The 19,506-nt window shown below is 42.6% G+C and overlaps 1 protein-coding gene across 2 annotated transcripts in view; it reads left to right on the top strand.

Moving 5' to 3' along the window:
• Window positions 1-7,418: 7,418 nt before the first annotated feature.
• The window catches only part of fbxl2 (F-box and leucine-rich repeat protein 2), a 200,023-nt gene continuing 187,935 nt past the window's right edge, over window positions 7,419-19,506 (top strand). Inside the window, exon 1 of one of the 2 annotated variants that reach the window (XM_078216569.1) lies at window positions 7,419-7,681. In XM_078216569.1, the coding sequence (XP_078072695.1) occupies window positions 7,652-7,681 (30 nt within the window). In that variant the 5' untranslated portion in view covers window positions 7,419-7,651. The remainder of the gene's footprint in view (window positions 7,682-19,506) is intronic. The other variant, XM_078216568.1, reaches the window with a different exon arrangement.

Here is a 19,506-nt window from a genome sequence, read left to right on the forward strand (position 1 = left end):
CCTGCCTTACCAACTTTAAATCCTTCTAGTGTACTAATTAGCTCCTCTTTCGCGGTGGCCTGGGTAGCACCTTCTTCCTTGGTAAAGATAGATGCAAAGAATTTATTTAGTACTTCACCTATTCCCCTTGTCTCCAAGCATAATCCCCTTTTAGGTCCCTAAACAGCTTGACTCCTCCTTTTACCACCCTTTTACTATTTGTATGGAGAATACTTCGGGATTCCCTTTTATGCTCATTGCCAGTCTGGTTTCATATCCCCTCTTTGCTTCTTTATTTCCTTTGTCACATCCCCTCTGAAACCTGGTTCACTTGTATTGTCCATCCGACATCTGTCATAAGCAAACTTTTTCTTCTTCATCTTAATCTCTATCTCTTATCATCCAGAGGGCTGTGGATTTGTTTACACTACCTTTCTCCTTCAAGGGTATATACTTGACTGTGCCCAAATTATCTCTTCTTTGAAAATAGCCCATTGTTCAGCTATCATTTATCCTGCCGATCTTTGATTTCAGTTTATCTATCCCAGATCCATTCTTACCCCACTGAAGGTGCTTTTCCCAAGTAAGTTACTCTGGATTGTTCTTTGTTCTTTTCCATTGTTAACCTAAATCTTATGATAAAATGATCAATCTCCTAAATATTCACCTGATAGTTGATCCACTTGGACTACCACATAGCTAAGAACCAAGTCTAGTAGTGCCTCTCCTCTTGTTGGACTGGAAACATACTGCTGTAGAATTTTTTTCCGAACACGCCCCAGGAACTCTTGTCCCTCCTTGCCCTTTACACTACTACTATTTCACTCTATATTCAAAAAATTAAGGTCCCCCATGAGAAGTAGTCTATAATTCTCGCACCTTTCTGTAATTTCCTTGCAAATTTCTTCCTCTACATCCTTTCTACTAGTTGGTGACCTATAGGCTACACCAAACAATGCAAGTGTAATATTTTGTGCCCGAGTGCAAGTCAAATGATGTCTTTGACCCCTCTGGGGCATCATCTCCCTCCGGCAATGCAATGTTCTCCTTAAACAGTAACACCACTCCTCCCCTTTTCTTCCTTTCCCATCTTTCCCAAACACCTTGTGGAATTCCAGGAGTACTTAACCCCTAGTCCTGCCATTCTTTGTGCCAGGTCTCTGTTACAGCTACCATATCAAATTTTTCATGGCAATTTGAGCCTGTAACTCACCAATCTTGTTAACCACACTCTGTGCATTCATAATATTTGCATATTAATCCTGATTCAGCATCACTCTCTGAGGCAGCCTGGAGGCTAAGGTTGATGATTTGGCTGGACCTCTGACAGGGGCCTGCTGGTGCCTGCAAGAGATAAGATAGACTTAGTTCATGAGCAGACAGAATGCAACAGTACATGTTATTCATTATGAATGTCAGGATGAGATCAACACATGGAGGGCTCAGTCATACCAGTATGCTGGGAGAGGCCGATCTTGCCATTGCCACAGGAGTGATCCCTGCCCTCTCCTGCCAATTCAGCGGCATCCTCCTCAAACTTAATTAAGTCCTGGATGTTGGCCATTCCTTCTCTGGCCTGGGATCTCTCCTGTGTAAGTGTTGTGTATGTGGTGTCTATCTCTTTAAGACAATACAGCAGAAGCGAGTCATCCAACTTGAAGGACCAATGGAAACTGACAGTGAGTGATCACTTAAGAGGGTGGAGTCCTCTCTCGGGAGAATCTCCTAGAAGCCATGTTGTAAGCATGTAAAGTTTGGAGCTCTGCTCCAGGGCAGCCAAAAGCTGCAATCCTCCTGTACCTAAGTTTCTCCAATCAATAAATAGGTTTTGGTCCTAACAAAGTCTGAAATCTATTGATGACACTAAAACCCAGCCACACACAAAACATATCAAGTTTGGCCTGCATGAAGGCAAATGAATGGAATGTGTTAAGAAAGGATGAAACACAGGTTGGGAAGTATTCATGCCTGCTGTGTGTGCTGAGCCCTCCCCAGTAAGGGGTGAAGATGCTATTTGTGCAGGATGATCGAAGAGATGCTGGTGATCTTAAAGTGTCCATTAGACATTCAGTGCTGACATCTGCCTTGTTAATATTGTGTGAGATCCTTGAGGAGTGTGTATCCCTTTGAGTGCATGATGTCAATATGAGAGTGTGAGATCGGAGTAAGCAGAAAGTTGACTTACCCTGGCGGAGCTGATGAGATCATTCATCCTCTTCCTGCACTGCCTGATGTGCAGTGCTCCTTTGTGACCACTGCCCAGGCTGCTGAGGTGAGGTTGGTGGACCTCTTGGAATCATCCTTTGGGAAAAGGGCATCCCCATGTTGGCAAACACCTTAGATCAGAGTCTCAAGGGAGTTGTGGCTGACCTTGATGCGACACTCTTATTTGGCCTGAAGGCCATCTCAAGTCACTTGAGTGTTCAGATGGTGTTTAAATATGGCGCCAGGACTGTTAACCTCATTATGTGCTGGCAGGACAGACGAATCAGTGCCTGCCCTGTGATTTGGACAGCTATTTGCTGATGCATAATTAATGAGCTTCCAAGCATACAATCGTCATGATAATCTGCTCCACCACCTAGCAGGAAATGCTTATCCCGCCCACCATTGCAATCAGTCTCCAGAACAGAAAATTCTGCCCAGAGTATCCGGTCTGTGGCCTTTTGACCATTATTGGCCTCTGTTTAACATAAGACAATCTTTTTTTCTGAAGGGCAGATCTACCACTCTCTCGTCAATTATATCATTTCAGCATCACAACAAACTCATAGGTAGGTGCTTGGTCAGTATCACTAATGTATCATAGTTGTCAGGGGCGGGGAGAGGAAAGGAGCTCTCCCAAGACAATAAAAGGACAAATGAGTAACAGTCTTGAAACCACTCCAATCAATTCAGTGTGGATTAATTACTAGCTACACTAGTAATTGTTGCTTACTTCCCCTGTTTTGATTAGGCAGCATCCCATTAATTGATTTAGCTGATACGATTGTGTGCAATTATTTCTCCTTTTTTTCTGAATTTTAAAAATCTTTCTTCTTAGCATATAAATTATGGCTTAGTTGGTATTGCCTCAGAGTCACAAGGTTCTGAGTTCAAGTCCCACATCACTTGAGCATACAAATCAAGGTTCATACACAAATGTAGTACTGAGGAAATGTTGCATTGTTGGAAGTGCTGTCTTTCAGATGAAGATTAAACAGAAGTCCTGCCTGCCCTCTCAAATGTGCATAAAAGATCCCATGACCCTTTTTGAAGAGTAAAGAGATTGCCCTTGGTGTACTGGCCAATATTTATCCCTCAATCAACATCACAAAAATCAATTATCTGGTCATTGTCACATTGCTTTTGTAGAAACTTGCTATGTACAAATTGGCTACATACATTCCTAAAGTGACTATACTTCAAAAGCATTTCACTGACTGTGAAGCAACTTGAGGCTCCTGGTGGTTGTGAATAGTCTTATTTTCTAAGATGTGGAGATGCCGGCAATGGACTGGATGGGCACAGTAAGAACTCTCACAACACCAGATTAAAGTCCAACAGGTTTATCTGGAATCATGAGCTTTCAGAGCGCTGCTTAGAGCGGCACTGTGGCACAGTGGTTAGCACTGCGGCCTCACAGCACCAGGGACCCGGGTTTGAAACCTGGCTTGTTTCACTGTCTGTGTGGAGCCTGCACGCTCTCCTCGTGTCTGCGTGGGTTTCCTCCAGGTGCTCTGGTTTCCTCCCACAGTCCGAAAGACATGCTGGTTAGGTGCATCGGCCATGCTAAATTCTCTCTCCGTGTACACGAACAGGCACTGGAGTGAGGCGACAAGGGGATTTTCACAGTAACTTCATTGCAGTGTTAATGTAAGCCTACTTGTGACACTAATAAATAAACTTTAAACAAAATTTTTAAAAAACCTCATCAGATGAGTGGAGAGGTAGGTTTCACAAACACGGCAGATATAGACAAAGACACAATTACAAGATAATGGTTGGAATGCAAGTCTTTTCAGGTAATCAAGTCTTTATAGGTACAGAAAGTGCGAGTGAAGAGAGGGATAATCACAGGTTAAAAAGGTATGAATTGTCTCAAGCCAGGACAATTAGTAGGATTTTGCAAGCCCAGGCTAAATGGTGGGGGTTACGTGTAGTGTGACATGAACCCAAGATCCCGGTTGAGGCCGTCCTCATGCAAGCGGAATTTGGCTATCAGTTTCTGCTCGGCGATTCTGCGTTGTTGTGTGTCTTGAAGGCTGCCTTGGAAAACACTTCCCGAAGATCGGAGGCTGAATGCCCTTGACTGCTGAAGTTCCCCGACTGGAAGGGAACATTCCTGCTTGGCGATTGTCGTGTGGTGTCCATTCATCTGCGGCCTTCAAGACAATAATCTGTGATTAACCTTCTCTCCACTCGCACTGTCGATACCTGTAAAGACTTGATTACCTGAAAAGACTCGCATTCCAACCATTATCTTGCAATTGTGTCTTTGTTTATATATGACGTGTTTGTGAAACCCAACTCGCCACTCACTTGACGAAGGAGCAGTGCTCCGAAAGCTCGTGATTCCAAATAAACCTGTTGGGACTTCAACCTGTTCTTTTCTAAGTGTTAATTTATGCCAAATGAAAGAAATACTTACATTTTATATAGCACCTTTCACAACCTCAGTACCTTCCATAGTGCTTTTCATGTGTTGTCATGTAGTAAACACAGCAGCTAATTTGTACAAAACCAGGTCCTGCAACCTGTTTTTGAGCTGTTGGTTGAGGAACAAAGATTGGCTAAGACACCAAGGTTAACTCTCTTACTCTTTTAAATAATGTCATGGGACTTTTCAGAGGGAAGAGTGCTACCAACAGAGTCATGACTGACAATCAGCGCACCTTTCAATAAACTGCTCAGGTCAACATTTTCCATATGTGATTTGGCCTTTGTCTGTAGGTTGTTGTTTATGGGGCTATTCAAAGCCAATCAGAACCCTTTCTCACCAGGCATCCACAGGAGCACGTGATTGCATAAGGAGTTAGAAATGGGAACTGTGCCAACTTTCCCTCTTCTCAAATGATTATCATTTCTGCAGTCAAGATTAGGGGTAAAACCAGAGACAACTAGTGAAATGGTCTGATACATAACAGAAGAAATTTAATGTAGAGAGGTGTAAAGTTATGCATCTTGCAAAAATGCAATAACTTTTAATTATATAGCACCTGTAACTTCATAAAATGTCCCAAGGTGCTTCATAGGGGCATTATGAAGCTAAGTAATTCTGCAAGCTACCACTACAATATTACAGCAAATGACTAAATGTTTGATCAGAATGGTAGGTTTTAAGGAGCATCTTAAAAAGATAACAAAGGGTTTAGGGAAGAAATTCCAGATGATAGGGCCCACGCAATTGAAGGGACAGCTGATAAGGAAAATACAAGAGGTAATGGCATGGAATTGGGAGGAGAAAGCATTGCAGGTGATACTCTGCTTACGGTCAGATAGATAAGATGCACATTCCATTCAGTTGAATGGTAGTGGAAAAGTTTTGGAGTGTCAATGTACGATCAATTTCATCATTTGGCAATGGCAATGTTAAGCCAATTGTATTGTTAGACAGGTAATTGCAGAAATATTAAAGACAGGTAAAGATTGGCTCACCTATAACTGGACAGAATCCAACCTTGGTGACTGAGTGGTCAAGGTGTCATGCACTGGGTTCAGTATGTACGTTCAAACACAACTTACAACCTCCATGATTGAAATGATTATCTTACTTAAAATAGTATAAATGGACACAGCTTGAATAGTTGGGAAAGAGGGAACAGAACAAAGTTGTTACAATTTTGTTTAATTTTTCTTAGCTGTTTTTTTCTCTCCTGCTTCTCATATGTTCTTAATTTTTGGAGCAGCTATCTCTAGCCCCAGGAGTAACAATTCAGCCCTTCGAGCCTACTCTGCCATTCATTAAGATCAGGATTAATCTGATGGTGGCCTCAACTCCAATTTCCTGCTTGTTCTCCGAAACTCTGTGGATCAAAAATCTGTCTAATTCGGCCTTGAATTATTCAATGATGCAGCTACAACTGTCCTCTGGGATGAACAATTCCAAAGATTAACAATCCTGGGAGAAAAAGTCCCCTGATCTCAATCTTAAATTAAAAAGTACTTATTCTGAAAGATTGCTCCATTTCTCGATTCCTCTCCAGACACACTCTTAGCAACAACCCTGTCAAGCCCCTTTTAAATTTTATGTTTCAATAGATCACCAAATTCTTGCCATTCACACCTCCTGTAGACACATTTCTCAGAATTTTACTGTCCTGCCCGCCACAGGAATCAGAACGGGCGAGGGGCGGACCATTGAAAGGTCCATTGACCTAGGGGGGGATTTTACGGTTTCGGGATGAGCAAGACCATAAAATCCTGCCCTCTGTTTGTTTCTCAACTTGTGCTATGATCACTCCCTTTGGTCTTCATAAGAAGCCTTTTGGCATTTAACCTCTCCTGGATTCACAGACCTTCCTTTTTGTTCTTTTGACACCATCCCATTCCTGTCACTTGCTCAAAATCAAAACTCATTTCCAACTTTTCCCAGTTCTGATAAAAGATCACGTTAACTCTGTTTCCGACCTCGTATTTGTTGAGTGTTTATGATATTTTCCTGTTTTTAACTTTAGATTTCCAACAGCCACTGTATTTTTTGCTTTTGTTGGATATTTGCATCATTTTCTGTTTTTATTTAATAATAAAGGATCCATTGGAGAAGGGATGCGAGCAGATGTCCAGGAAGTGTGAGACTTAAAACATTTGACCTTTGTTTCTCCACTGGGACATGTACCTACAATGAAGTTTGACATGTCCGCTATGACTCCCACCAACTTTTACAGATGCACCATAGAAAGCATTCTTTCTGGTTGTATTACAGTTTGGTATGGCTCCTGTTCTGTCCAAGACCACAAAAACTACAAAGGATCGTGAACAAAGCTCAGTCCATCACGCAAACCAGCCTCCCATCCCTTGACTCCGTCGACACTTCCCGCTGCCTCGGAAAAGCAGCCAGCATAATCAAGGATCCCACGCACCCCGGACATACTATATTCTACCTTCTTCCGTCGGCAAAAAGATACAAAAGTCTGAGGTCAGGTACCAACCAACTTGAGAACAACTTCTTCCTTGCTGCCATCAGACTTTTGAACGGACCCACCTTGTATTAAGTTGATCTTTCTCTGCACCCTAGTTATAACTGTAACACTACATTCTGCACCTTTTCCTTCTCTGTGTACAGTATGCTTTGTCTGTATAGTGCGCAAGAAACAATACTTTTCACTGTATACTAATACATATGACAATAATAAATCAAATCAAAAGAAAGTCTCTCAGTGCAGCAGCTGCAGACTGAGAGGAACCCAAACAAACCGCACGCGCTGAATTCCCGGGTCGATGACGTCAGGCGCGTTGGGGGGGGCGTCGCCGGCATCTAAACTTAAAAAAAGTGTTTAAAGGGGAACGCCCTGAGCTGGCTGGAAAGATGTTTTTATTATTTCAATGAGGGGAGGGATGGTGTGCAGGGTAAAAGCGGCCATTTAAAAAAAAAAGCCGATGTTGTTGGTGTGGAGGGTGTGACGTCAGGCGGCGGTTGGTGAGTCCATGTTGGATCCGGGAACGGCCGTGAGCCGGAGCTCGAGCTGGAGCCATGAATGGCCTCACCCGCGGCCGCTTTGAGGTGAGGCGAGGCGAGGCCGGGCTTGTCCCCGCTGTGAACTACCTTTGGGACAGTGGAGCGGGATGATGGGGATAGGAATCGGGGGGGTTGGGTTGGCCGTGGCCTGTGCTGACGGATGAGCTGATGCAGTCAGCTCCCTCTTCCTCACCGGGCGCTGCAGGCGGCAGCTCCGGCAGAGAGCGAGCAACGGGCCCAGCCTCAATAAAACAGCTGGGCAGTCACCAAGGGGGGGCTTGCAGCGAAATCATATAAAGAGGGAGAATTAGGTGTATTGTGCTCGAACTCGCACCTCGTTTTCTGGGCACGAGAACTGCTGAGCGGCGTTTTAAAAAGGGAAACGGCTGATTGTAAAACAAATGTTTGCTGCATTGTTATTGCTCCCAGACGCCTTATCTGCTTAAGGTGTGTGCAGTCTTGTTTATTGTAAATATCAGCGATTTATTTATACCGAACAATGATTGCAGTTTGAATGAATCTTCAGCATTTAAGATCTACCTGCGTATTTTTACGTCTTAAGCCACACCTACAGAGACTTCACGAAATTACTATGCGACATTGCCCTTGTTCTTTGTTTTGTTTGAATGGGCGGTTCAAATGTATTTCCATTTCTACATTTTTAAAAACACTGATAGTTTTGTACTCTTGTATCCAGTAATTGAAGTTACCTACAATTTATTTCTAATCCACCATAGCTCTTGATGTGATTGGGGAAGGTGGTGAAGAGGAGGTCAGTGTGTTTGTGTCCTGGACCTAGGATATATTTTGACTTGCATGTATGATGCTATGTAATAAAGATTTTGACCACCCCATCCACCCAGAATTAAAGCTGACTTGTTGAGTAAGGCAAAACTGCACTTGTGTTTTTGGCTTTCCGTATTTTGTCACTTGCTTCTTTGCCTTTATACTCAGCCACTTTGTTTTCGTACAGATGACCTGTGCACCTTTGAAATGAAGACAGAACGGTTTGCCAGTACTAATGGACATAAGTATGTCTTGCCTCCTCCTTTAGTGAACCTTGTGATTTTCCTTGCATATGAAATCTGAAGAAGGTGATGGTGAGGGGAAACTATGAATGCATCGGTACAATGGGGAGATAAGTGGCAATTAGTCAGCTAAACTTGTATTTCTTTTCTAAGCTGCCTAGGAATGAGTTGGCATTTAGCTCTTTGATGGCATTCAATTAAATTGTGGCTGATTTGGCCTGAACCTGTCTCCTGTGGCTAACCATTTGGCATCTGCTTAAGAGATTCCACAGCAGCAGAGTTGAGAATGGGAATTTAGTGCAATAGGCACTAGCTGTGAACTGTATATATTTTTAAAATCTGTATATTTTAGCACCCCTCATTTACTCATTTTCAGGTTCAGGCTGTGTCTATAGATTCTACTAGTTTGGACAGTGATAAGTTGCCGTAGTCCACATTCTTTAGTCATGTAAGAATCCTAAAAGAAGAACCAAAACACATCTCGAGCTTCTCCCTTCCAGTTAATTCGTGCCCATAATTGCTGAATGATCCCATCCTTCCAATCCTTCAGTCACCATGGTTGTTCTCTTCCGTATCCTTTGAATAGCCATCATATTTTTTTATATACTCATGCAACCAGAACTGTATAGTATTCTAACTGCAGTCACACCAGGAATGTATGGAGTGGTTGGATGACCTCACTATTTTGACTCCGTATTGGCCTTTTAAAATATCTTTACTCATTGGCTGTAGGCATTGACGTAATAGTTTCAGTATTATTTATACCGAACAATGATTGCAGTTTATTATTTATCCTACTCACGTAGGATCCCAAGAGTTATTTCATTTTGTGTGCATTTGGTTTTATTTAACTTGTTGCTGGAATGCTTTGTCTTCACATAAGGGACTTCTCTACATTGAATTTCATCTGCTACTTTGTCTGCTCAAATCCCATGTATATTCAAAATGTCCTGAAGCTTATCCTGGTCAGCTTTGTAGTTCACCTTGAATCATCTGTAAATTTAGATATAGTGCTTGTGAATTCTAGCTATTGATTCTTTAAACAATTGAGTTAAGTAAGAGATCACAAAAAAGAACCCTGGGATAACCCCACTGAGTTAGATTGAGAGGACCTCCCTGTCGTGAATCATATTGACTTTTTTTAACACTTTATTCCTATCCAAATTGCCCATGATCTTACCTTTTAAGGGGCCCATAACTTTACCCACTTTTGGTATCAAATTTATTTGTCTATTTTTCTGAGTCACTTTTTAAAAACTTTTTTTCAAAATTAGCCATGGGCATTAATGTCTTTTGCCCCAGTCGTCGCTTCAGTATTGTGATTTCTGGAACATTTATGCCAAAGCCTTTTTAATTTGTTTTCTTAAGAATCCTCAAATGTATCTTATCCAGCCTGAGTTTTGTTTACCTTCAAGTTTTTGGTATTTGGTCACAAAAGGTATTACATAATTATGTATAGAACACTCCAATTCCCTTTCCAGATCCTGTTACCTACCTTTTCTGTGGTTATAAACTGAAGACAAAGAAACTTAATCATGACTTTGGCTGATGGTCCTACATATCTTTATTTGCTTGGGAAAACAGAAAACAACATTTTCTATTTTTTAGTGATATTCATCAATTAACCTTCTTTGTACGTGGGTACTCATTGTATCAGTGCTTAGGTATTGAGGTCAGTCGCCGGCCTTTATAATGGCTTGGCTGAAATTTTGATAAAGTAACAAAGGTTTGGTTAAGATTAAAAGGGGGTTCAAAAGATTAGTAATGACTGATCTTTGGAGCTAAAGGGGGAGGGTAGGTGGAACAAAGGTGAAGGTCTGTGGTAGGTTTGAGGGTGGGAGAGATTGAATAATGAAGATGCCATGGAACAATGGTTGCAGTAAAGAACAAAGAATTGGTCTAAAGTGAATGTTAATAGCTGAATAATGAACAGCTCTCTCTGAAAGCAAAATCGTGAAAACAAGGTACAGGGGGCAAGAATCAAACAGGAGGACAAAGTTCGTGGTTTGAAGTTGTTGAACTCAATGAGTCCAAAAGGCTGCAAAGTGCAGAATCAGAAGATGAATTGTTGTTCTTCAAGCTTGCGTTAAGCTTCACTGCAATGGGAGCAAGGTAATGATTTTAAAATGGCAAGCAACTGGAAGGTTGGAGTCATACTTTGAACTGAGTGGCGGTGTTCTGCAAAGTGGTTGGTTACTGGTCTGTTTGGCTCCAAAGTAGAGGAGACCATATTGTGAGTAGCAAATACAGTGTACTAAATGAGAAGTACAAGTAAATTGCTGTTTCATCTGGGTCCTTTGACAGTGAGGGGAGGTAAAAGGACTTCTTGGGTTTGCGTGGGAAGCGGATGAGATGTCGGGGTGCAAGAGGAGCGGATCAGGGTGTTGTGGAGGTAACGGCCCCTTCTGAGAGGGGCGTTTAGTTGTGGTAGCGGAGTGCTGGAGGATATTTCTTTGAATGTGAAGGCAAGTACAAGGGGATCCCTAACATGGTTCTGGGTGAGGTGGGAAAGGGGAGGACAGAAGTATGGAAAATGGATCTGACAAAGTTGAGGGCCCTGTCAACCACAGAGGGAGGAAATCCCCAGTTGAAGAAAAAGAAAATCATCAGAAACACTGTTGTGGAAAGTAGCATCATCAGAACGGATGTGATGGACAAATTGGGAGAATGGAATGAAGTTTTTACAGGAGGCAGGATGTGAAGAAATGTAATCAAAGTTGGTGGGCTTTTAATGTATATTGGTATACAGCCTATTCTCAGAAATGGAGACAGAGAAAAAAAACGGAAGGGAAGTGCGTTAACATTGCCGATGGTAAATGTCTGGTTACTCCAAATCCCAGAAGGGAAATTTGAAATAACTGCCCTCAGCTGTATTTTATAATGTGAGGAAAGGTTCAAAATACAGAAAATGATGTCCCAGACATTTTGTGACGATTTTAAATAAAATAAATGTTTATTAAACAACAAAATCAGTTAGAAGTATACATTAAACAACATGGTGGCACAGTGGTTAGCATTGTTGCCTCTCAGTGCTAGGGTCCTGGGTTCAATTTTGGCCTTGGGTCACTGTCTGTGTAGCATTTGCACACACTCTGTGTCTGTGTGGGTTTCCTTGGGTGTTCCGGTTTCCTCCCACAGTCCAAAGATGTGCAGGTTGGGTGGATTGGCCATGTTAAATTGCTCCTTAGTGTCCAAAGATGTGTAGGTTAGGGGGACTAGCAGAGTTAATACGTAGGGTTACACGGATAGGGCTTGGGTGGGATGCTCAGAGTCGGCGCAGACTTGATGGACCAATGGCCTCCTTCTGCACTGTAGGGATTCTATGATTCTAAACAACGTCAATTAAAAGTACACTTAATGAAAGCAAAGGCTATACACAGTATTACTAACTTAAATTGGTTCCAAACACCTTTATTTCACGACCTTCGGAGCTAATTCTCCCCAAACTTCCACAATTCACAACAGCTTGTAGGTTTTTAAAAACGATAAACAAAATCCAGTAATATTTACCACATTGGGCAGTTGTATCTCTTTGGGGCTGTTTTTGAGGTAGAACAGAACAATGGCTTTTCGAGGCAGACTTTCTTCACAGACAGCTAGCTGGGATTTAAAACAGCTATTTCTGCTATTTGCTAAGGTTTCAATCAGCTACCCTTGCACAGGTTGAATTCTTCATAAATGCTGTTTTTGCTTTTGATCTTCCCTCATCTGAACTCTCTCCTTCAGAAGTCAAACCCTATTACCTTCATTTTGTGAGTAGGCTTATCAACATAAGCATTAGTTCTATTAACACAATCAAACTGTCTCTACCTTTTGAGCAGCCTACGTTTTCAAAAAATATATAACCAGCAAAAAGCATGCCAATTTATTGAATTTTCATGGGAGATTAACAATGTTAATTTAAGTACAACGCTCAGCTAACTTCTCGATATAGAGATGACATTTCAGAGATGGATCATGTCAAGTAAAAGGGTGGAAATTGGAAACAAAATTGAGTTTTTCCAATTCTGGGCAAGAACAGGAAGCGGCACCAATATACAATCTTCGCTGTATGGGGAAGGAGGCCTAAGTAGGCCTGGAATAAGGAATGTTCCCCATGTCCAACAAAAAGACGGCCACAGCTAGGGCGGGGAGAGAGAGTGGGTCGGGGAGGGGTGGCAGCAGGTATGGAGGAGGGGGTCAGGTGAGAGGGAAGGTCAGCGAGGGAGGGTAGTGGTGGTTGGCGAGGGGAGGCATGCTGGTGAGTTAGAACCATCTGAAGTTTCTCAACATTAAATTGGAGTTTCAGTGGGTTCCTGAAGGATAGCAGCGTAATGGAAGTTGAAGCTTCCTGGGCAATTCCCAGGCAAGGTCTGCATGGGACCTTCTGTGGGACCCCCCAATGTATTTCCAGCGAACGGAAGATGTTTCCTCCAGCGAATGGAAGATGTTTCCACATGACAATCTGCATCTGTAATTCACCAATCTTGTTTACCACATTCTTCACATTTGCACACCTGCACAAATTTAGACTTTAAATATTTCTCCCTTACTATTTCCTACTCGTGTTATTTGTCTGCTAGTATTCTGTGCACCTTGATGTTCCTCTCTCATACCTCCTGGTTCCCACACCCCTGCCAAGTTAGTTTAAATCTTTCTCCAATAGCACTAGCAAACGCCCTGCAAAATGCCAGTCCTGGTTCTGTTTAGGTGCAACCCATCCAGCCTATGCAGATCCCAATGTCGCAGCAGTTTAAAGCCCTCCTGCCATCTTTCCAGCTATATGTTCATGTGTTTCATCCTCCTATTTCTATCATCATGGATGAAGCTGGGAGTAATCCAAAGGTTAGTACTTCTGAAGTCTTGCTAATTTCCTCCCGAGCTCCCTAAATTCTGAGTGCAGGACCACATCCCTCTTTCTGCCTATGTGGAACTCATCTGCTGACTGTTCTGTGCTCTGCAGCTGGCCAGTGACAGCCTTTACGCTGGCACCGTTGAGGCAACATAACCATCCTAAATTCATGGTGATGACCGCAGAAGCCCCCAGCAATTGAATCTCATTGAAATGGCTTTCCCACTCTTGCCTAACCCCCACAGACACACATCATAGTTAAGCTATGTGGTGCCAGAGACGTGGCTCTGGCTGCACTCCCTAGATGAACCATCACTTCCATCATTACTCAAAACTGATTATTGATTGGAAATTGAGATGTGCACCTGTTTCTGTTCATCTATCTGGTGGTCATGCATTTCCTCTCCCTGTTGTATACCCTTAAACCTGACCAGATCTGTAAGCATGCTATCTATAAAACCCTCAACCTCTCATGCATCGCAGTGATGTCATCTGCTATTCAAGTTCAAAAAACCCAGAACTCAAAATGCTGCACGTTTTCTGCACATATAGTTATTCAGGGCCTGGGCAACGTCCTATAGTTCCCAACTAGCATAAGATGTGCACTCTAGAGTTTGGAACTGCTCTGCCATTCCTCTACTTATTAGATAAACCTCTAATACTCCCCCAAAAATAAGACATCACTTTTGTTGGCGTCATCTCCATATAGAGAAGTTAGCTGAATGTTGTACTTACATTTTTAATGGTTTTAATTTCCCCAGCTGTTTAAACTCTATCCTTAGCTTTGGAGAAAGGAAAAACAGCAATATTCACCAACCAATCAACTCATGCCTTTCCTGTGATGTGCCTGTCACCCCCTTGTCCTTCTTGAGCTGCCTACAGCCTTTGATATGCTTAGCCATACTATTCTCTAAATCACCCCTTTTTCTTCTGTTGGCTGGATTTGTACTTGCGAGTTCCATTCTTATCTATCCAGACTTGCTAGTTACTTTCTTATCTATCCAGTTGTAGCCAGAGAATCACCTGCAATGCCTTATTTTCCTGTTCCCACACCACAACCTCTAGTTGTGCCCCAAGTATCTATTTTTACTACTTATTTCTTGTGTATAGGCTATTGTTTTCAGTCCCAATTGACTGCCACCATCCCACTGAGGCTGAAGTAGATTGTTTACAACTTTAATGTCATTTTTGACTTGAGATGAGCTTCCTACTACAAATTGCACCATCATTAGGACTGCTTTTTCCAACTACATAACATTGCTCCACTCTGCCATTGCCTCAGCTCTTCTGCCCGCTGAAATCTTTCCCATCCTTTTATCTTTAGACTTCACAATTCCAATGCACTCCCAGTCAATGTCCCATGTTCTACATCCATAAATCCCCCGAAGTCATCCATAGCTCTCCTGCTCATGTTCTGTGTTACACTTGTCCTAGTTGATGTTCATTGGGTTTCTATAATGCAACACAATTTTAAAATTTTCATCCTTGTCTTCAAATCGTTTGGTCTTGCTCTTCCCTCTCTCTCTCATCTCCTACAACCCTGAAATATCTCCTGTACTCTAATTCTGACCTCTTGAGCATCCATAATTTTAATCACTCTATTGGTGGCATGCTGTGCAGAAACTAAGCTCTGAAATTCATTCCCTAATCCTCTCCACTTTGCTCCTTAGAACCTTTATTTATTTTTTCATGGGATGCAGGTACTGCATTTGTTGTCCATTCCTTAATTGATATTGAAAAGATGGTGTTGGACTACTCTCTGGAACTATTATAATTCATCTGGTGTAGATACACCCACAGTGCTGATAGGGATGAAGCTCCAGGATTATGAGCCAGTGAAGTGAAGGATTGTCAGAATGGTGTGGCTTGGAGAGGAGCTTGCAGGTGGTGGTGTTTCCTGCCCGTGTCCTTTTGGAGTAAAGGTCAAGAGTTTGTAAATTGCTGTCAACCCAGGCTGCATGAATTGCTGCAGTGCATCTTGTATATGGCTAAGATAGAATAGTTTACACAAAGACAGAGGCCATTTGGATAATCTGGTTCAAGCCAGCTCCCCACAAAACAATCCAGTCTCATTTCTTCAATCTATCACCGAAGCCCCGCAAATTTATTCTCTCCAAATGCCTATCCAATTACTTTTTAAAATTGTTGATTTGTTTCTGCTTCCATCACCGTCGTGGGCCGTGTGTTCTAGGTCATTACCACTCACTGTGTAAAAATGTTCTTCCCCTCAATCCCTCTGAATCTCTTGCCCTAAATTCGTGGCTCCTAGTCCTTACCCCATCAGCTAATGGGGAAAGTTTTTCTTCGTCTACCTTCATAAAGCCAGTCATTTTCTGTACATCCCTGTTAAATCTCCCTTCGATCTCCTTTGCTCCAAGAAGAACAACAGCAGTCTTTCCAACCTAATTTTATAAGTAACATTTCTATGGAACCGTTCTGACCCCTGTCGAGGATGGTGTGGTAAGCAGAACTGGACACAATCTAGTTAGGCCCTGAGCAGAACTCTATATGATTTAGCATAACGTCCCTGCTTTTATACTTGATGCCTCTATTTATAAAACTGCAGGTCCTGTATGTTTTTCTAACCAGTCTCTGAATATGTCTTGCCACTTTCAAATGTCCTTTTGTTCCTGCATGCTCTTTAAAACCTGAAGCCTGTGTTGTGCCTCACTATCCATTCTGCCAAAATGCTTCTCGGTATTGAATTCCATCTGCCACTTGTCTGCCCATTCTGTTGACCTTTCTGTCCAGTTGCAGGCAATTTGTATCATCTCACTGTTTGCTACACAAGTTTTGTATAATCATCAAATTTTGAAACTTTACTACCTTCCAAGATCCAAGTCATCGCAAAAAAGCAATGGTCCTGGCACTGACCCGTGGGAAATACCAATGTCTATCACCTTCCAGTCCGAAAAAAACCCCATCTACCACAGCTCTCTGCTTTCTGTCCTTCAGTTAATTAGGGTTGAGGGAAGGTCATTGGACCTAGGACATTACCCCAATGTCCTGTGGCTATGATTGATCCCCAACAACCACAACCATCTTTCTTCGTGCTAAATATGACTGCAACTAGTGGAGAGTTTTCCCTTGATTCCTATTGATTTTAGGGTTGTTGCCAGGGCTGCTGCTTATTTGAAGATAAATATCAATTAAACTGAGGGACAGCCTCTTAAAGGGATACTGCCTGAAATAATGAAACATTAAATCAAATGATCGTGTTTTTTTTGTGAATGCCACTTGATAGCACTCAGCCACATTTGCATCATTTTGCTGATGAGCAAGAGTAGACTGATGGGGTAGTAATTGACTGGATTGGATTTGTCCTTTGTGGACAGCATGTACCTAGACAATTTTCAACATTGGGTAAGTGCCATGTGTTGTAGCTGTACTAGTACAGCTTATCTAGGGGTGCAGCTAGTAATGCATCAGAAACCTTCAGTACTATGGCCAAATGTTGTCAGGGCTCATTGTCTTTGCTGTATCTGGTGCATTCATTTGGAGTGAATCAAAATCGCTGATGAGAACCTCGGGAGAAAGCTGCAATTGATCATCTACTTGGCTCTTTTGGCTGAAGATGGTTGCAAATGCTCCAGTCTTTGCGATCTTTTGAGATTGGGGATATTTGTGATGACTCCTTAAACTGTTTAATTGTTCACCACCATTCATCCCACATACTCCCCGTGTTGGAAATCCTCTACTGCCTCCTGAAAATGCACAAAACAGACAAACCCGGCCATCCCATCATATCAGGCAACAGGACCCTGTGTGAGAACCGCTCTGACTGAATCGAGGGTATCCTGAAACGCCCTGTAAGAACAGGATATGGCGCTCGACTCATCGACAGTGACGGGCGGCACAGTAGCACAGTGGTTAGCACTGCTGCTTCACAGCTCCAGGGACCTGGGTTTGATTCCTGACTTGGGTCACTGTCTGTGTGGAGTTTGCACATCCTCCTCGTGTCTGCGTGGGTTTCCTCCGGGTGCTCCGGTTTCCTCCCACAGTCCAAAGATGTGTGGGTTAGGTTGATTGGCCATGCTAAAAAAAAAATTGCCCTTAGTGTCCTGAGATGCGTGGGTTAGAGGGATTAGTGGGTAAATATGTAGGGATATGGGGGTAGGGCCTGGGTGGGATTGTGGTTGGTGTAGACTCGATGGGCCGAATGGCCTCTTTCTGTACTGTAGGGTTTCTGAGTTCTGACATGCCACAGTGATAAAACTGCACTGTCCCCCTCAGAAGACTAACACGGGACATGACCGACAGAGTATCCTTCGTCATCCAGTACTTCCCCAGAGTGGAGAAACTACGACATCTTCAGAGCCCTCAACATGTCGTCGATGACGACGAACATCTCACCAAGGCCATCCCCTCTACTTGCCTTCAAACAACTGCCCAACCTCAAACAGACCATTGTTCGCAGCAAACTACCCAGCCTTCAGGCTTCAGCGACCACGACACCACACAACTCTGCAACGGCAGCCCCTAAGATGTGCTGGATAATCAATGTTAGGAATGGATTAATTGGTTTTGGTTAATTTGATGTCAATTTTCAATAGAAGTCACTGATATATAAAGGGGCCACAGGTGGCACTATTGGGTGGTGGAGAATTGTGTGTGAAGTTGGATCGAAGAAATAAAGATATTTTATGAAGAAGGTATTCTATGAAAGACAATTTTAATGAATGGAAGGGCGCAGGAAAGGCTATATGCATAGATGGCAAAACAATTGTTTTGCAACATGGTAATCAGACTGTTAAGGTACATTCATCAAGGATAATGGGTACAGATTACAAATTTGCAAATTTAGAGTAGATGAACACTGAGGAACTAGGGTCATCTGATACTCGCATGTTACAGAATTGAGGACCAGTTAACTGAAATAGACAGAGTACCTGTAGAGGAACACAATACTTCTGATGAACTAGAACAGGCCATTTTTCCGAAATGACAACTGCCTAAAGTTGGTACAAAGGTGACATACTTGCCTGAAGGGTCCAATCAATGGAAGGATGCAACTGTCATTAGTAGAGCAGGGAAGGCCACTGGAAAGTATAAACATCGGTTGAATGTACAGAATACAGCGGAGGATGCCAAGCCACGGATTGGGAACACTAAGTTCAAAAATGGAGGGCACAGAAACGTAGCCCCAGTTCAGATAGTAAGTCCGATTGGTGAACGAGATCGCGAATTATTGAAAGAACATCCCACAGCAGGAGGGAAAGGTCAAGCAGTGGTAGTACAGAATGAGAGATCAGGTGGGAAAGGGGGCATAACTTGACAAGGTATCGGAATATGGGCTAAATGATGCATCTAGAGTTCGGTATTTTCCAATAAGCTCAGTTTTGTTAAAGTTAAGCTGTTGCTAGTGGAAAGCAGATCCTGCGATATTTTACTGGCACTAGGAAGGAAATCTTTTTGGTATCTTCGTGAGGCATGTCACTGTTTTTTGTGTGCGGTGGTAGTAGTGAATTCGAAGCAATAGTCATCTCTAGGCTGAGGAAGGAATTCCGGGTTGGAAGTCAGGCTTCAGGGGCTTTCAAATATAATGGGCTGGAAATCAGACAGACCGAGTCAGGTGTCACTTTTTACGTCAGCAATCTTATCTGGAGAGTATCAGCCCAATAGCAATTAGTCGTGGTAGGACACAGTGGTTTAGAAGACAGAAAAAGAGGAACTTTGAAGTTTGATTGGGCAACTGAATTGGCTAGATATAGACTAGACCGGACGTTAATTTTGATGTCCTAGAGTTGAGTACGAAAATGAATGATCCTACAGTAGAAGACATAATGAGAGTAAACAAAACGTTGGCCAAACTAAAAATGCAGGAGTGTGTTTTGAGGTTCCTGTTTTTGGGTGATCTTAGGCACCTGAAACTTGTAGTTTATAGTGATGCTTCCTATGCCAATTTATGTGATGGGTTCTCAAGCACGGGTGGTTTTATTTTTTTGGTGAAAAATGTTGCCCTCCTTGTGTGGGAAACAAAAAATGAGAGTGATAAAAAGCACATTGGCTGC

Source organism: Mustelus asterias, chromosome 7 (genome assembly GCF_964213995.1).
Source record: "Mustelus asterias chromosome 7, sMusAst1.hap1.1, whole genome shotgun sequence".
Taxonomy (NCBI): Eukaryota; Metazoa; Chordata; class Chondrichthyes; order Carcharhiniformes; family Triakidae; genus Mustelus; species Mustelus asterias.